This window comes from Heliangelus exortis, chromosome 3 (genome assembly GCF_036169615.1).
Source record: "Heliangelus exortis chromosome 3, bHelExo1.hap1, whole genome shotgun sequence".
In the NCBI taxonomy this organism is placed as follows: domain Eukaryota; kingdom Metazoa; phylum Chordata; class Aves; order Apodiformes; family Trochilidae; genus Heliangelus; species Heliangelus exortis.
The window spans coordinates 107367668-107385688 of record NC_092424.1 but is presented as its reverse complement, the minus strand read 5'-3'; the positions used below and the strand labels follow the sequence as shown (position 1 = coordinate 107385688).

Sequence of the window (18021 nt, the reverse complement as noted above, 5' to 3'; positions counted from 1 at the left end):
CAGCTTTGTTTTCTGCCTCAGGAGCATCACATGCTGAGGGATGGAATCCCAGCTTAGGATTTGACTTCCATATGCAATAAAAGCTGAAATTGTTGACATTCAGATCTGTGCAGGCAAAGGGCTTTCAGCTGCTGCTTCCACTCAGCCAGGAAATGGAAATGGGCATCAGTTTATTGGCTTGGGCTCAGTGTTAGACCTGAAGTGGCTTGAGGAGACTCTCCAGGTAGACTCTGGGAGACGAAGCAGCAGTTGAGGGGAAAAAGATGAGTGGAACATCTCCCTGATGAGCAAGGGCTGAGGGAGCTTGGGTCTCTTTAGCTTGGAGGAGACAGTTCATAAATCTGTAAAGAGAGAGTGTCAGGAGGATGGAGCCAGGCTCTTCTCAGGACAATGGGCAAGGGGTGCAAGATGGAGCATAGGAGTTTCCACATAAAGAAAAGCTTTTTCACTGTGAGGGTGACAGAGCACTGGAACAGGCTGTCCAGGCAGGTTGTGGAATCTCCTTCTCTGGACACATCCAAACCCCACCTGGGTGTGTTCCTGTGTGATCCTGCTCTGGCAGGGGGGTTGGACTCTGATTTTTCAAGGTCCCTTCCAACCCATTACATCCATTCTGTGATCTAAGTGCAAGAGCCTGAGAACCATAAAGCTGGGAAAGTTACCTCCTGTCCAGGTGCTGTACAAGAGCAGAGCTTCATAGAAGTTTTTAGAATACTGAATTACTGTAATGCAGAGAATGGAGCACTGGCCAAGCAGTTCTTAGATGTAAACTCAGTATGTTTGTAGCTGACTAAATAAGCACTTGCCAAGCCCCTGCCTCAGTTTGCTAGCTAGATTGCTACAAAAAAGGTGGACAATTCTCTATGTCAAGAAAGGGACTCAGTGCATTTCAGTTGATTGTGGACTGAGTGTTTCATGGACCTGCCTAGAAACATCTCTGGTTCTTTGCAATCACATGAAAGCTGCCAGCTTCCCCACGTGCTGGCTGAAGCTTTAGGTAGACAGTCAGCTGTGCTTCTGTAACAGCTGTGTGGATTACCATAAATATCTATTTTTTCCATGTCAGTTTTCCTGTTAGGTGCTCCAAGGGGAAAAAAAGTACACAGGAATACTTACATCTTTATTGTGTTCAGGTTGTAATGCCTGTTAAGCCTGGAAGTAAAGCCAACTGTCAGCCACTGATGAAAATGGATTAGAATAATATTAAAAATAAACATGCCCCAGTTCATGACCCATTTTTTGGTACACGTGAATCTTTGATCAAAGTGTTTATTTTTATTAAAACCTTTTACACTTTCACTTAGGATTTCAAGCAAGGAATGCCCTTCTACAATCAAATCTTTCACAGACTCAGCTGGCCACTATTTGGTAAGTTCAGTTACTGATTATGAATTCAATGTGGTTATGGTGTTAAGAGAGGAAATGTAATTTATTTAATAAGAAAAGATAAAGGGACACACCACAGATAGGCAGTCATAAACTGAAACTAAGCTACTTTCTACACTAGTTTGTTCATTAGTTACATTTTCCAGAGATACCTTGACATAGTATTTTTTCACTCTTGTTTGTTAAACTCCTTATAATAGTACAGATGCTTATTTCAGTTGCTGATTTAGTGATGCATTAGTTTAGCTGAGGCTTTTTTCATTTTGGAAGTAGGATTCTGAAATCAAGCCTCTGAGTTTTCAAATGTGGAGAAAGATGAAAAAGCTAAGACTTCATGTTTGGAGTTTTACTGCAGTTCCCACAAAGATATCTGCATATTACACATTTCTTGTAAGTCTTGCCTTTACTGTGGTGAAGGAAATGGTTACAGTTTTCTGAAGGTGTGAATATGTCCTTCTAGATGGTAGTTTGCCTTATGCCTTCAGGCATAACTGGGATGTTACACATAAAACATAATAGCCCAGCAGAATTCACAATAGCTTTAAATCTCTTTTAAGTTCCCTTTCTTTGTCCTCTTCATCCCAGGGCAGTCATTTGTCTCTAGCAGCAGTATTCTGAAGTATTCCATATATTCCTTCAGCTTGTGTGGTTGCATGCTGTAAAGGTAAAAATGGAGTTGTATTCCTCCCCTCTGCAGCCTGAGGAAATAAAGCAGGTGTAGGGTGACTCTTTTCCTCCTGGGCTCCTAGCCTGAAAATATCGGTAGCCACTGCAAGAAGGTCTGTGTAGCCACGTAGAGATGATTAGCAGCCCAAGTTTCAGTTTTGCCCAAAAGTCCTTAGTAATAATTCTACTGGATTGCTCTATTTATGGTAATAGCTGCAATAATGGTGCTGGTATGTGTGAATAGTGCTGGTCTGTGAACATAATAAAAATCTCATTTCATCATCTCCTGCTTTTGTTTTTCACTGTGGGGTGTGTGTGTGTGTTGGGTTTTTGTTTGTTTTGTGGTTTCCTTTTTGTTTTTTATTGGGTTTTTAACTGCTGTTTTTTGTTTCATAATGAACAGTTGTTTTATTAAGCATTCATTTAAGTGCAGTCTAAGGATACATTCCTGCAATTGTATCTTTGTAGTTAGTTATTTTAGAAAGGTTCCTGCTTTCTTGACCACATCTCTGAAACATTTTACTGTTTTTCCCCCTTGGTTTGTGTGGGAAGCATTTTGTAGGATAATGGTACATTGGATGGTTTATCTTTGAGAGGGTGGGTGATGCTTTTCCTACCCCTTGCAAGGTCTGCTGGGCAGCTCACACCTTCCCTGCACTGTTAAGGAGACACAAGGGGGGAAAAAGAATTCTAAGCAAAGGTTCCTGTTGTGGCATTTGATGTAATTTTAAATAATGTTTTCTTTTTTATGTAATGTTTACATAATGTTTTCTTTTGCTTTAAAAAAAAGTGCTTCCAGCATTTCAAGCTAGTTAGGAATAGTCCCAGTTTCTCTTCCCAGCTCTTCTCATGTTGATGCAATAAATCAAGAGCTGTGAGCTGTATCTTTCCTATTCTTTTTGTTGTATTTTACAAGATCATCTGAATAGCAGTGCATTATTAAACAAAACTACACCTATTTTAATCAACTATTCATGTTATTAATTGCAGTTATTTTCAGCAGAACATTTTGCAGGAATTTTGTGATTTCAATATTATTTTTACAGTGCCTTTTTCCACCTATCATCTGTGAGTGATTGTGATATTTTGTTCTAATTATTGCTACTGTTAAAACTGTGCAGGTCATTAGCTGACATTGATGGAGATGGGCAGCTGAAAGCTGATGAGTTTGTGTTAGCCATGCACCTTACTGATATGGCCAAAGCTGGACAACCTCTGCCACTAACTCTGCCTCTTGAACTGGTACCACCTTCTTTCAGGTATATCACTTAGGGCAGTGAAACATAATATATTTTTAAACAAAGAAGGTAGCCATGTTATTTCCCTAACAATGCTGGTGGGCTTTTTACCCTCCAGGAGTGGAAAATATACTGAGAGTATAAATGGAACTCTACCATCTTACCTGCCTGTGCAAGAGGAGGAGCCACAGAAAAAACAGCCAGGTAAAAAAGGGTTCCTTTTCTTAATGTTACAGACCTCTCTTTGAAGGGCACTGAAACCTTTAGAAAGTGGAAGACATAATCAAATCCCTGTGGAGCTTCATTTCAGGAGCTAGATCCCTTTTAACCTGGATGATAGGAAGGTTGTTAAATGGATGTAGTCAGCTTATTGCATCTAATAGAATTGATAAAGCAGAAACAGGGGCTATTTTTAACTGTAGCAAAGGAACAGTGTGTTGATTAATAATGTATTTTGGAAAAGAAACCTTCCATGGACAAATATTATGCAAGTTTGTTTTTTTTTCAGTTGAAATTCCCTGACATAACTTTGTTTGGGGAGTTTTGAAAGGAAGGGTTTCCAGTGTAGTTACACTTTGCATATAATGCAGATTCTACTCCTTGATGATACCAGGAGAAATCTCTTAGGTGCACTCTGCTGTACACGACTTTCTGGGAACCTAAACCATTCCTTTGTATCTCTTTTTATCCTCTACTGCAGTAATTGAGCTTAATCCTGTTTTTTCTGCTGTTTTTACCTCCAGGAGCTCTTACAGGGAACACCCTTAAAACCCAAGCTCTTTTTCTGTCAATGTTTCTTGCAAAGTGGAAAGCCCTTTTAATGGAAGATAGCCTTCTCTTGGCCTAAAAAAGCTGTTTTCTTTTTCCTCTGAAACTGAAATAACTGTTATGTTCAGTTTTAAATTACAACATTTTTACTTTTTTTTTGCAGTTGGAATAGACATAGGAAAATTTAAAGGTATTTTTGGAAGGAAAAATAACACTTTAACAAATGCAAGATGCTTGTATCATCCGTGACCCAACAACCTAAGCCTGCCAAAAAAAAAAAAAAAAAAAAAAAGTATCTATCCTTAGTGACATAACTGAGGTATTGGAGAGAGCAGTGTTTTGCAGAGGACAGAAATAACTGCTTTTCCTTCTTTTAGTGACATTTGAGGACAAAAGGAAAGCCAACTATGAGAGAGGAAATATGGAGCTGGAAAAACGCCGTCAGGTCCTGCTGGAGCAGCAGCAGAGAGAGGCTGAACGCAAGGCTCAGAAAGAAAGGGAAGAACGGGAGAGAAGAGAGAGGGAACGTCAGGAACAGGAACGGAAAAAACAACTGGAAATGGAAAGGCAGCTGGAGAGGCAACGGGAGCTGGAGAGGCAAAGGGAAGAAGAACGGAGGAAAGAAATAGAAAGGCGGGAGGTTGTTTTCTTGAAGTTGTTTTTTAATGCTTGAAGGAATATGTACATACACACAGCATCCACTTGACAGAGCACTCAGGGTTTGAGCGCTGGCCTGACTTCTGTCCCTTCTCATGGCCACTGGCAGGTTGTCTTGGAGAGAGACCATTGCTTCTGTCTGAAAACATTGTGTCTGTTATAAATTAATCCTGTTGGTGATTTTCAGATGCTTTATAGAGCAGATCATATTTTCTTGCACAGATTTCTTGGATTTATGAAAATACCTGTATACCAAACAAGATTGTACTGAATTCATACCAAATGATATTTTGACATTTGAACTTGAGACAGATTTCCTTCAGCTTGGTGTCTCAACCCATATGTAAGACTTGCATATTTTCTGTAGTTCTGCTCAAAGGAGGTTATGAGTAATATCTGTTAATGTGCTCATTTTGGGGCTGTATTCTATGATGAAGAGATTTTCTCCCCAAATTTTATAGCTTTTTCCTCATCCAGAGTTAGGAGCACAGCATGAAGAATCTTTTGGGATCACATTCTTCATTCTGATGCTGAAGCATATAAGAGCACTTTACAAAAGACAAAATGCTGCAGTGCCATTATGCTCTTCAGATATAGAGTGCATTATATTAAATCCTGATCTCTGAGTTCTGTGTCTCCATTGTAATTTAAGGTACTGTAAATTTTCTGCAGGCAGCAAAGCAGGAGCTTGAGCGCCAGCGGCGATTGGAATGGGAGAGGATTCGTCGCCAAGAACTTCTAAATCAACGTAACAGGGAACAAGAAGAAATTGTAAAGCTGACCTCTAAAAAGAAGAGCCTTAATCTTGAATTAGAAGCCCTGGTAAGACAGAAATTTCACTACAGATCTTGAAATACGTGAATGGATGAGCAATCTAAAGCAGATGTTTTGTGTTGTTTTAAAGCACTGATCATCAAGTAGTTGCCTACAGATTAAGTGGAGAAGTGTTGTGTGCTGTATGTGGTGGAATTTGTCTTTGCTTTCCTTCTAGACAGACAGACACCAGAAAATCTCAGGCAGACTGCAAGATATGAGGAGCAAAAACCAAATACGGAAAACCGAGCTGGAAGCTTTAGATAAGAAATATGACCAAGGAATTATGGAAGTCAAGCAACTGCAACAACAGCTTCAGGTATGTGACTTTCTGTTAAACTTGTAGGGTTTTTTACTTCTTATTCTGTTTCTGTAATGCTGCCTGTAATACGTGCTCATAGGAAGTAATGGTAAATTGGTTTGATTCTAGTGGAGAGAGTAAAACAGCAAGGCCATGAACACTGCAGAGGTTTCTAGTTTTATTTGTGGTGGTAAAGAAATTATGGCATGTACTACAGCAAGGTGATAGCTGAATGAGGACAACAGTGAAAACATCAGCTGTTCCTATGTGAACCCATAATAGTGACTTCTCTTTAATTATGAATTCTTTTATGGCCCCAGACTCACATTTTTATGAGGCATGTTTGTCTGTATGCAGCAAATTGGGTTTTGGGCTGAATTTACCCTGCTGCTCTTTTTTTCTCAATTTGAGTAGGAAGACATTAATTATTTCAGATTTGTTGACTACCATAAATAATCCTCTACTTCATTTTTATGCAAATGCTCCTGTATGTCAGGGAAACTTTTCATTTTCCTGTGTGTCATAGAAGTTACTATCTTAAGTTAGTCTTGGGACAATCAACTTAAATGTTCTTAAGATAATATTTACACTTTTAGCATGTCTGGGGTTTTTGGGTTTTCCAGCTGTATTAAATTTTTTGCATCAACAAGCATTCTATTTTAATATTTATATTGAGAGTGTAGAAGTAATTTTTCCCTCCACTTCATAATTATGAACTATGTTTGAAAATTCACTGTTTTACTTACTGATGTATAAACAATATTAAACATTTGGTATGTTTTCTTCTATATCTACAGGAGTATCAGAATAAACTAATCTATTTAGTTCCAGAAAAGCAATTGTTAAGTGAAAGAATAAAAAATGCTCAACTTGAAAACCCTCAGAGTAAGTTCCTGCAAATGAATTCTCTTTGGTTTGTGTTGCTTGCTGTTCATCACCTGTATAAAAGGCTGAAGGATACAGGGGTGTTAATTACACCCTCACTTTTATATCTTTTCAGTTAGTCCCATCTTAGCATTGTTGCATCCATGTTCCATTGTTGTTGCCCTAAATAAGGGGCAAACAAACACATTTTTGCAAGAATACACTGATTTTACTCAAAACTTTATTTACACAGGCTATATATGTAGCCTCCATGGGGTTTTTGGTAGTGTAAACTCAAGGGAGTTAATTTATGCAAAATTTACACTGGTCTTTGTATCACATCACACTAGAAGTTCCTATCTTGAGAATCTTGCAATTAAGTGGTCTGAAAAACAAACAAAAAAACCCTTACAAATTTTTCTGTATTATTAAATGTAATGCCTGTATATCTCAGGTGTTGGGGACATTTCTTCTTTGCATTGTATACAAATGGAAAGGTAAATAAAGGAATTCTGTGAGGAAAGAGTTTGGGAATGTGTGTATATTAGGAAAATAATAAAATAATTTGTGAAAACAGAAATCCATGTAGGCTTGCTTGTCTTTCCTTATGCAGGTACAGGAATCAGTTCAGTGCACAAGAAGTCACTAGAAAAGGAAGAATTATGCCAAAGACTTAGGGAACAACTAGATGCCCTTGAGAAAGAAACTGCTTCTAAACTTGCTGAAATGGATGCATTTAACAGTCAGCTTAAGGTATGTATGTTCCCTAAATACTTAGTCTTACACCAGTAAGCATCATCTTTCTTTATTTCTCCATTCAGTCATAAAAAATTGGTCACAGTTCTACCAGCATTCAGGAAATCTTTCACGAAATTCTGATGTCAAATAAGAAAAAATCTTTGTAGTAAATCACTTAATAAAAATGCACTTAAAACTATTGCTAATTTACTAAAATATTAACTCTTGCTAATCATTGCTTTGCATGAATCAACTGTTGCTCACTTTAAACTTTTACCTTTTTAAATCCATTCTGATTTAGAGTAGAAGTTTTTCAAGCCCTTATCAATTCTGTTCTTGTGGTACTGAGGTTATATTTGCTACAATTTTTTAATTACTCTTTGAATTTTTTTAACTTTTATTGAAAGGAATACAAAGCTTCATAGTACAGTGTGTAAGATCTGGTAGCAGACAGACCTAACTGTCCTTCAGTAAGCCTAGGACACTTACTTATATAGAAATTGAGAGATGTCAACCACTGTCCCTGAAGGCATCTTTACTTGAAAGGCAACTCTTTATTTGCCTCAAAATGCATGCAGCTGAGGCCAAGTAGCATGCATCCACTTAACTTTATTTACTGGCTTACTCCTACTGGCACTGATGTGAACTTTATTCTTAAGTAATGGATTTATGCTGGGCCAGTGTGAGGACTCTACACTGTCCAGTACAAAGAGCACAAGGAAAAAAATGTAAATGCTGCACAAGGAGTTCCTTTTCTTTTTAAAAACCAGCTCCATATAGCTTGAATTTTTAGTTACATGTTTGTTGCATGGCTTGCTGTGTTCAGTGGCTGCATCTATCATTTAGTCTTCCCTAAAATATGTTTTTCAAAATACAGTGCAAAGATTAATTGGCTTTTTATCTGCCTTATCTTACAGTGTGAGAATATGGATGATTCTGTTCTTCAGTGCCTTTTGTCTCTGCTAAGCTGTCTCAACAACCTCTTCCTCTTACTTAAGGTTATTTTCTAATCTTTGGCTCTTTTGGTTTTTAATTATTTCGCATTTTTTCTCTGCTTACCCTTTCTGTTTGGATGTACAACGATAAAGAAAAGCAATAGGCTCTTTTTCGTTCTGCTAGCAGTTACATCCTCTTAAAGACTGCAAAATACTTATAGCTATTTTATGTATTAACAGCCTTTTCACTCAGTTGTTTTACCTAGAGATTTTTATTTTAGTTATTGTAACATCAAGCAAAAAATTCTCTTAGATGGAAACAGTGTCTTCTCCCCCCTTTCCTTCTTTTGTCTCACTTTGCCTGTATCCCTACATCTGAAGCTGTGAGTCAGGTTTATCAATTCTTGTTCACGTTTAAGAAGCTAGAAATAGCATCAGTACCCAGAATATGACATACAACACAGGAAACACAATGCTATTAAGCCTCCAAATTAACCCAGTACTAAAACCTACTTGCTGTTTTCCCTCAAGACTGCTTTTGTCTGATGGGGTCAAAAATCTGACTGAGAGTTTTTTCCTCATGAATTATTCTCAGATTTATTTAACTGACCTTTAAGTCAAAGACACAGGAGTTTTTATAATGCAGTTTTGTTCCATAGTTATCCTCAATTTCTATGCAAAATGAGAAAAAAATGTTTTCAGTGAATATATTTGGGTGAAAATAATAGTCAATTGTTCTGTTTCCTTTGTTGCTACAGAGAATTTCACTGACAGAGAAATCTTATGTTGCCCTTTTCATATAAATAGCACAGTATCTCTGTGGCAAAATGGTGGTGGGACCAGATAATTCTTAATTGCTTTGTTTGCATTTAGGAGATTAGATATGAGAAGTCAGGGCATACCTTTTGATTTGTTCAGTTTGTATCAGGATTTTGTAACAGCGTTTCCAAGGAAAAATAATGTAGTAGCCTACAGATGTTTTGTAACATGGTAAAGAAATTCTTTTGTTGATTCTTTTTCTGTAAATTTAAATATCCAAAAGATTCACACTGTTTTTCTGCTGTGAAAAAGCTTGTTGTCACAGGGAAATGGAAAAGGAATTGAAGGATGTGTTTGAAAAACGAAGAGTAAAATTGTTAAGTTTACAAATACAGGAAAACTCCATCTGAGTCTTTAGGCTACGGCTTCCCACAGTGATAAACTTGATGGATATTTTTAGATTTTTTTTTTCTGATTTAAATATGGGATTGATCATTCAGACAGTATTGCACAGGTAGACACCCTACTGAAGGGATGTCTCCTGATGTTTGTGGCTGATGTGTTGGCTTTCAGTTTGTCTGCCACCTCAGCAAATGTATCTTCTAGTTATTTAAAATATGCTTCATTGCTTTCTGTGTTCTTAGATAACGTTGTGTGTGAACACTCAGTTTTATATCTTCCTTCTCCTCTGCTGCATTTGCCATTTCCAGCAGGTGTATGACTGGAAGGGCTCTTCTAAAGCTGAAGTTACATCAAAGGTTTTGCAAATCTTCCAGCTACTTTTATTTATTTGACTTTCTTTACAGTGATCTTCAAGGACTATTAATAGCTTAATATTACTCTGTCCATTTGTATTAAAACTTGGTTCACAAAGCATTAAGATGCCTGGATGCTTTTCTGGAAAGATTGGCTTTATTCCTTTTGATGTACTGTGTTGTATTTCCTCTCTAGGACCTGAGAGAAAGTTACAGTACACAGCAGTTAGCCTTGGAGCAGCTTCACAGGATCAAACAGGACAAAATAAAAGAGGTAGAAAAAAGAAGAGTTGATCTTGCACAGAAAAAGCGGCTGGAAGATGAGGCTGCAAGGTACCATGTCTGAGTGTATCAAGCATTGCAGTTGTTACAGAAAAATAATGCTGTGGTGACTTTAAGACACTGACTGTAGTAAGCAGGAGGTCTAATCAGTAGAAATCCATCCTGGTGAATTGCTTTAGAGAAATTGTTTTATATGGAGTACCACTGACATAAAAGATGGTTTGAATTTTCTGTTTCAAATCTGTTTGGTTTTTTTTAATTTTTTTTTTTCTGATAAACCAAATAGGGGCTTTTGCTGAGAAGATTTTTAGCTCCTTTAGTAGATAATACTCACACGTTTAAAAGACCTTAATTTTTCTGCCTTGTTTTTCTGGCCTTCAAAATATCTGACCCATTGCCTTAGAAGCACTTCTGGCTGAGTAGGGACTGGTGTTTTGTCATCTGTATCCAGGCAGTTGTGAGATTGATATTCTAAAACAATAGGAGTGGCTGCACTGACTGGTTAATTCCTATGTTAATCTTGAAAGCTGAATGAGTGAGCAAGCTTTCAGTTTTAAATTTGGTTCCTTTTTTGGAAGGACAGTGACAAAAATATATGTCTGAGAGGATCATCCTTTCACATACTTGGTCCTGGTTTTCCTCAGCCCAGCCTTGTATCAAGCACTCAAACTTTTCCTGTTCTCAGCCCTTGGTTTCTTATGATCTTGTTTGCAACTGGTTGAGATTTCTTTTGTTTCACTGGTTAAAAAAATCATAGCTTCTTGGGTTTGATGATTTTCTACCTCCAGATCTTCTGCTGTCAACTGCCTGTTTTGTGCTTAGCAACCCTGGATTGAAAAAGTACCAAGGAGAGGGTGGATGGGTGCTCTTGGTGGGCAGTCCTCAGGTCTGGAGTTGCTTTGCTGAACTAGTTTTGGCTTCTCAGTCAAAAAATTGCTGTGTTTTGTCTTTGCAATTTGAGAAGAATTTTCTTTTTCAGTACTTCCTATTTACATTGACTGTTTTTAATGAAGCAGAGCTAGTGACCTGGATGTGTATGTGATTCATGGTCTTGGCTCATGGCAGCATTTTTGTACAATAGTGTGATGGAGTTTCATAACATCTGTGACAGTTCCTCTAAGAGAACCATGGTGATGTCCTACTAATTTTCCTCTTGAATATAGGTATCTGCTAGAGCAGCAGTATTACTGCACAGCTCCGACAAGATTCCATCATGTGCTTGAAAATAATAAAATGGCCACTAGTTGAGTGGACCTCCCATAGTCACTTGATGAAGCAGGCTCCTCTAGTCATTGTCCCTCCTCAACAATCTTTCTAGAAGGTGGCCTAAAGGGTTAGGTCCACTCTTTCCAGCCCATAGGTCTCAATAGCTAGATTACAATGAGTTAAGTTTGTTAAGTTGAATAGTAACTTGTTTGGAGAGATGAGGCACAGGATGAAATCTGAATAATTTCAAAGAGTTCAGTCAGATTTCCAGATTCTGTCTGCTGAAGAGTGTGGCTGTGGTGGGGATAAGTGCACTGAGTGGATTACAACTGCTGAAGGCAGTTGTAAAAAAATAAAAATAAAAATAAAAAGCAGCAAAAAATAAAAGCAGCAAAGATCAGTATTGTACCAGATTGAAATTTTGTTTTTAATCTGTTTGGAAATCTTCGTTTCCAGTTCTGGGATTTGGATGCTACCTTGGTGGAAAGTATAAACCCAGCTTTGTTCAGTTATCAGTTCATTTCTTATCAGGATGCAGGTGAGCAGAAAGGTGAGGGCACAGCATAAGTAAACACGTGGCAGTGTATCTATACCAAAATTTTTATTCTGCTTTTTACTTAGACATGAAGTACACTGACATTTTTGTTAAGACAAAGCATGGTCTCCTGAGAAGGAGGACTTGGTGCCATAGACTCAATTTTACTTAAAAGTGTGTTTGATTACTCTGAGCACAAACCTCCCTCCCACTCCTCTCTTGTTGCTTTTTTTCAGAAATGCAAAACGGGAGAAGGAAAATCGATGGCAGGAAAACATCCGGAGGGAAGAGGAAGAGAAGAAGAAGCGATTGGAGGAAGAGAGAATGCAGGAAAAAGTTCAGGAAAAGCTGAAAGCTGAAGAAGCAGTTGCTATGATGAGAGAAAGGGAAAATAAACAGCTTTATATGGAGGAGGAGAACAACAGACAAGCCATGATCTTGAAGGAAGCAGAACAACAAAGGCAGAGGCAGCTGGAAGAAGATAGAAGAAAGCAAGAAAAAATTGCAAAAGAAGCTGAGGAGAGGCATAAGCAGAATGAAGAAATAAAGAAGATAAAAGAAGTGACCAACTCTCAAGAGGCGGAGAAACGCACTTCTAAATTAAACATAAATGAGAAGCTTGCAGATCTGCTGAAACCAGTAGAGGGTAAAAGTCTCAAGCCACCCTGGAAAAATGAAGGTAATCTGTTAGATTTTTGCTTATTTAATGTTGCATTGTTGAATTCTTTAGAAGTATTATTGCCAGTGTGACACAATGGCAGACCTATTGTCTAAAATATTATTGGAAAAACTCAACACTGTTCCATGTCTTCGGTAAGATATAAATAATCTTTTCAATTTTATGAGTTTTCAGCACCTGTGACTGATGATAAATGGCCAACAAATCACAGGTGTTGGAAACAGTAATATTTTAGCTTTTTCCTAAGGCTTGTACTTTCTTTCATTAAAGCAGAATGCTGCTGTGGGGGAGTTTTCTTCAGTGCTGAGTGGATGAGCATGTAGTAGTGAAATGATTTATTAACATTTAAATCTAGTTTATTTCTGCATTACTCAATGGCTCTTATTAAAAAACCAAAGAACTGAAGTCAATCCAACTCTAGCTGTGGGGCTTTGAAAAATTATGGTTTAACAATCATTTTGCTAAGGGCAGTTTTGCTTAGTTCCATTCTTCAGTAGTTCTTGTCTGTTTTTATGAGCCACTTTTGTCACTGAGTTCAGCAAGAACCAAATTAAAACAGTGCTAAAAGATATTTGCACACCTCAGCTTTACTTTGTAAACCATTCACTGTTAGCAGCATCAGTTGCAGACTTGAAGAATGTAAATGCAAAGAAAATAGAACTTGTATTTTAGCCTTCTGAGTAAATTCTTCACACTTACTGTTGTAGCAATGGTATGTTTCCAACCTGAAAAATTACAATTGTATTAAACAAGACTATATTTAAATAATGGCTTGGAGTTGTTTGACAAGGAATATGAAGATGAATTTTTTTTTTCTTCGGGAGACAATGTATTTTATTGTCTGTTATCTTTACTTTGGTTAACTTGTTAAACTCTTGCATTGTATGTATCCTTATAAGCCTGCTGTAGTTTTCTCCTTCAATACCTGCATAGTGTCTTTGGAGCAAGAACAGGTCTCTTATCTTCATACCTGTTTCTTAGAATGGTGGGGCTCCAACAGATCTTTCAGCTGTATCAAAAGGGTAAAGGGTGTTCTTATCTTTTCAGGCAATGCAGTTGGTATCTCAGAGCCTTGGAATTCAGCTACCTTGGTAAATTACAGAGCTTTATATCCATTTGAAGCAAGGAATCATGATGAGATGAGCTTTAATACTGGGGATGTAATTCAGGTAAGATTTACCATTGCATTTGACTTGCAGCTCCACTTTCATAGCTTTAAGATACACCAAGGCCTTAAATGTCAAAAATGTTATTTTAATATATTTTAAAATATACTCAAAATTATAATTTGGTAATGCATTTTCATTATGTAAAATTAGGATTATTTCAGCTAAAAGCTTTCTTTGTTTCTTACCAATCCTAGAGATGTTGAGACTCTCTTTAGGATATCAGTAGTGAACACTTAACTTAAACTTTCTGAAATAATTTGATCATGGATGATGTAGTTCCTGGAGTTTGTTGGACACGTGCAGGTTTTCTTTTAAGTGTCTACTTGAAATATATGTAGAAAATAGAGACATGAAAGTAAAATGACAAAATTATTAATGCTATTTAAATTCAAATGAAACAAACTAGTTATTTAACAAGTAAATGTGAAAGGTTCTTCTGAATCACAGTACTGTTTTCTGATATATCATTAACATAGACTTCTGCCTCCTGCTGGGTGGTTGTTCATAAATGCTCCCCCAGGCACTGATCTGCAGTATTTGTTCTTTGTCTATTCTTTGTAGCACTTTCCTGAATTCAGTTAATATGCTGTCTGCACTATTAGAGCAGGACCATAAATAGGAAATATCTTCTGGCTTCTCAAGTGGAGCCTGTGCTGTTGTGTGTGACACCACTTTTGAAAGCATGTGCATTCTGGTGGGCTTGTAAAAAATTGAATGACAATTTAATGGTAATACTATTAATACATATGTATCTAATATATGTATGTACATGGGGTTCCTCTTCATTCAGGCAATAAGCAATATAGGTAGGTGGTAAGGGAGAATTTATAAAGCAACATGGTACAGAATACTAAAACACTGAAGCATTGCCCTAAGTTTAAGGGTGTTATGCCATTTATTTGCTGTTTTCATGCCAATGAAGTGTGGCAAAGGGAACAAGATCAACAGGTTTTGTTTTGACTTCCTTCTCAGATATAAATAACCATGTCATTTTACTACTGGTAACTTATTTCAGAAATAGAGTATCAGCCACCACCTCTTCTTTATACCCAAACCTCAGATAAGCTAGCTAGCTGTAGTGTTTTATGAGCTGCTTATTTTTAGCTAATTTTGAAGAATGTGCCGCTTAATTTTTTTTACTTAATCATATAGTAAATAGTGTTTTGGAGGTGGTCAAATGCCACAGTTAATTCTAACTGCAAGCAGCAGTTTTCGTGCACAGCCACTGCCTTTTGGCTGCATATTTGGCATCATAATTTTTAACAATCCAGGGTGGCTCTAGGGTATGATACATGGTCCCCAGTGTGCATGTTTGGGGCCTGTTTGAAGGATATAATGTCTTTGAGGCCTGTCTCTACATGTGTCTAAAAACTATTCCATAATCACCCTGTTTCTTGAATAGCACAAAATCAGCTGAATTTGGAAAGGGAAGAGAATGAAAATGCTGCTCTGTGTATGAGAGCTGCTCACACTGTTCAGCTCAGAGTTCCAGCAGGTGCTGACACACTGGATACCCTCTTTGTTTCACACTAATAATTGTTTTCTTTGTATTTATTTTCCTGTCCGTAGGTTGATGAAAAAACTGTGGGAGAGCCTGGTTGGCTTTATGGGAGTTTTCAAGGACAATTTGGGTGGTTTCCATGCAATTATGTAGAAAAAATACCAGAAGGAGAAAAATCTTTATCTCCTAAGAAGGCCTTACTTCCTCCTACAGTATCTTTATCTACTACCTCAGCTGCTTCAGAGTGAGTTTTTGTTATGCTTGTGTTAAAATGGCTTTTTCTGAATTGATCTAATGTGCTACAGCACTTAATGTGCTGTGCAGTTTCATGGAGTGTTTATTTTTAAAATGTAAATGCAGAAAACTGAATGAAGAACCTACCTGAAAGTTCTAACTTGGATATTTTAAGTATTTGATAGTCTGCTTCACATTGCATAGGATATCTGGTTTATGTATGTTACACACAGACCAAAAAAGATCTGCTTGAGGTACTATTTAAATAAAAATTGTGATTTGTTAAAAATGCCTGTGTTCAATTTGCAGACCACTTTCAACAAGTAAATCTGCAGAAGAATCTGATTACCAAAACATACCCTTTTCTAGCCTGAATGTTAATACAGCATGGCAACAGAAATCAGCTTTTACTCGCACTGTGTCCCCTGGATCTGTTTCACCCATTCATGGACAGGTATCTTGTGTGAGCTGTAATTGCTGCATTTTATCTTCATGTTAATGAAACTGATTTAAAGATAAACCAAAACAAACCACAACTCTTCTAATACTGAATGCAATGAACAGGCTAGAGGATAAAGAAACCAGTCTGGATGCTCCATTAGTGTGCATTGACATAATCCATAATATTTTTCTAGGGACCATTAATCAAGAAAATTCATGCAGTATGTTTCATAATTCTAAAATAATTTTCACCTGTAATTAAACACACAAGATATTTCTAACAATGAGAAACAGAGTTGAGAGATTATTTATCACTAAGCAGCTTGTATATATCAATGTAAAGAAAATACTCAGCCATAACTTAAGAATGAAGTTGCTTAAAATTCAGTAAAAGGTAAATCAGTGTTTGTTTTTTTTTTAAGATTTGCACCAGTTTGAGTTGATGTGGTCAATCAACTTCTCTATTTCTGTCTAAACAGGGGCAGCCTGTCGAGAACTTAAAAGCACAAGCACTTTGCTCTTGGACTGCAAAAAAAGATAACCACTTGAATTTTTCAAAAAATGATATCATTACTGTCCTGGAGCAGCAGGAAAACTGGTGGTTTGGGGAGGTACATGGAGGAAGGGGTTGGTTTCCGAAATCTTATGTAAAGCTCTTGCCTGGGAGTGAAATCAAGAAAGAGGAGTAAGTGCAACTTCTATTTTTGTTTTATTCAACAATTTACAAAAAGAGGTGGTGTAGAGAGCAAAATTCTCGCAGTGCTCTGAAGTGCAGAATGTAAATACTGCTTACAATTTACACCATGCTGTTTCAGGCTTTATTATTTCACTCTGGCAAGCCCACTAAGATTGGGCTCACTACTGGGTAACTAGACAGTCTTCCAGGGCTGAGCACTGTGAATAATCAGTGCTGTTTGATTATTCAGTAAGTGCCAGACTTTGTTTTGGTTCGTTACCAAGTCAGCTCAGAATGCAGTGTACTTGCATTCTGTCTCTGAAGGTGCCAGTTTCTAAGTGCCCTACAAATAATTGTAAGCTGACAAGGCACAGCTTACAGAAATAGGGTGTTTTTCTTTATTTGAAAAGATCATTATGTCTATTCTGGCACTGCAAGGTAATAAGTCAAAGTCTCTTTGCTACTGAGATGGCTGAACCATTGTGTGTCAGTTGTTCTTTTCATGCATTATTATTAGAAGTTTTCTCGAATGTGAGAGTTTAGACAAAATTTTTAATTGGTACTTCCTTTGCATAGCATAACTTGGTAATATATCTGTCTTCTTTTTTTTGTTTTGTTTTTTTTGGAAGTGGTGTGCTCTTGGCTGCCATTCATATCTTAACTGTCATTGTTTGACAGTCAGGGAAGTCTTTGCAATCAATTAGGTTGCAATACTAACTTTGACATAACCAAAGTGAGTTTAATCTCATCCTAATAAAAAGGTTTGTTCTTGATCAGCCTTCTTCTGGTTACTCAGGTGGTTTTTTTCTTTCTGCAGACCAGAAGCCATTTATGCAGCTGTAAACAAAAAGCCCAATACACAGTCATATGCAGCAGGAGAGGGTAAGATCATGTGAAATGTGCCACTTAATGATATAATCTTTTTCTGCTTAATAGCGTGTGAATAGTCTTAACATGTAAAGAGTCTATGAACAGATCTTTTAATGCTTGTCCAAAAGATACAGTGCAGATGTTGGGCTAGTGTTATGGGAATTCTGAAACAAGAACTTAATTATATCTTCTATCTAATTCAGGTGGAGCAAAGGGTTTTGGTTTAGGTTTTAGGACTTCTGCCTGAACATTAATTTTTTTCTGAAAGCTTAAATATCTCATACCCATAAGCTGAGTTCTTTTCCATCTGTTCTCTATGGTATTATTACTGCAGAGACACGAGAAGGGATTTTTAATCTCTTGAATGTGGATTGTTCTCTTTTAATCAGTAAGGAGTAAAGAAAATAAATATTACTGGAGAAAAATTTGTGGGAAGCACTTTCTAAGGCTTTTTAATCTTTTAATCAAGTGTATCTCCATGCTTCCCCAATAATACTTTAATTCCACTTGTGTTTTTAATTTTTGCTGTGTTAATCAGATAGGAATGG

At 37.1% G+C, this 18021-nt stretch overlaps 1 protein-coding gene across 6 annotated transcripts in view; it reads left to right on the top strand.

The window, feature by feature from the left end:
- Nucleotides 1-18021, top strand: part of ITSN2 (intersectin 2) — an 83295-nt gene that overhangs the window by 42584 nt on the left and 22690 nt on the right. For 3 of the 6 annotated variants that reach the window (XM_071742053.1, XM_071742054.1, XM_071742058.1), the window contains exons 9-24: nucleotides 1305-1368; nucleotides 3174-3311; nucleotides 3409-3494; nucleotides 4436-4698; nucleotides 5388-5537; nucleotides 5707-5847; nucleotides 6627-6714; nucleotides 7307-7446; nucleotides 8349-8429; nucleotides 10077-10213; nucleotides 12140-12582; nucleotides 13630-13751; nucleotides 15321-15496; nucleotides 15796-15940; nucleotides 16407-16612; nucleotides 17421-17485. In XM_071742053.1, the coding sequence (XP_071598154.1) occupies nucleotides 1305-1368; nucleotides 3174-3311; nucleotides 3409-3494; nucleotides 4436-4698; nucleotides 5388-5537; nucleotides 5707-5847; nucleotides 6627-6714; nucleotides 7307-7446; nucleotides 8349-8429; nucleotides 10077-10213; nucleotides 12140-12582; nucleotides 13630-13751; nucleotides 15321-15496; nucleotides 15796-15940; nucleotides 16407-16612; nucleotides 17421-17485 (2445 nt within the window). The remainder of the gene's footprint in view (nucleotides 1-1304; nucleotides 1369-3173; nucleotides 3312-3408; nucleotides 3495-4435; nucleotides 4699-5387; nucleotides 5538-5706; nucleotides 5848-6626; nucleotides 6715-7306; nucleotides 7447-8348; nucleotides 8430-10076; nucleotides 10214-12139; nucleotides 12583-13629; nucleotides 13752-15320; nucleotides 15497-15795; nucleotides 15941-16406; nucleotides 16613-17420; nucleotides 17486-18021) is intronic. The other 3 variants (XM_071742055.1, XM_071742057.1, XM_071742059.1) reach the window with 1 other exon arrangement.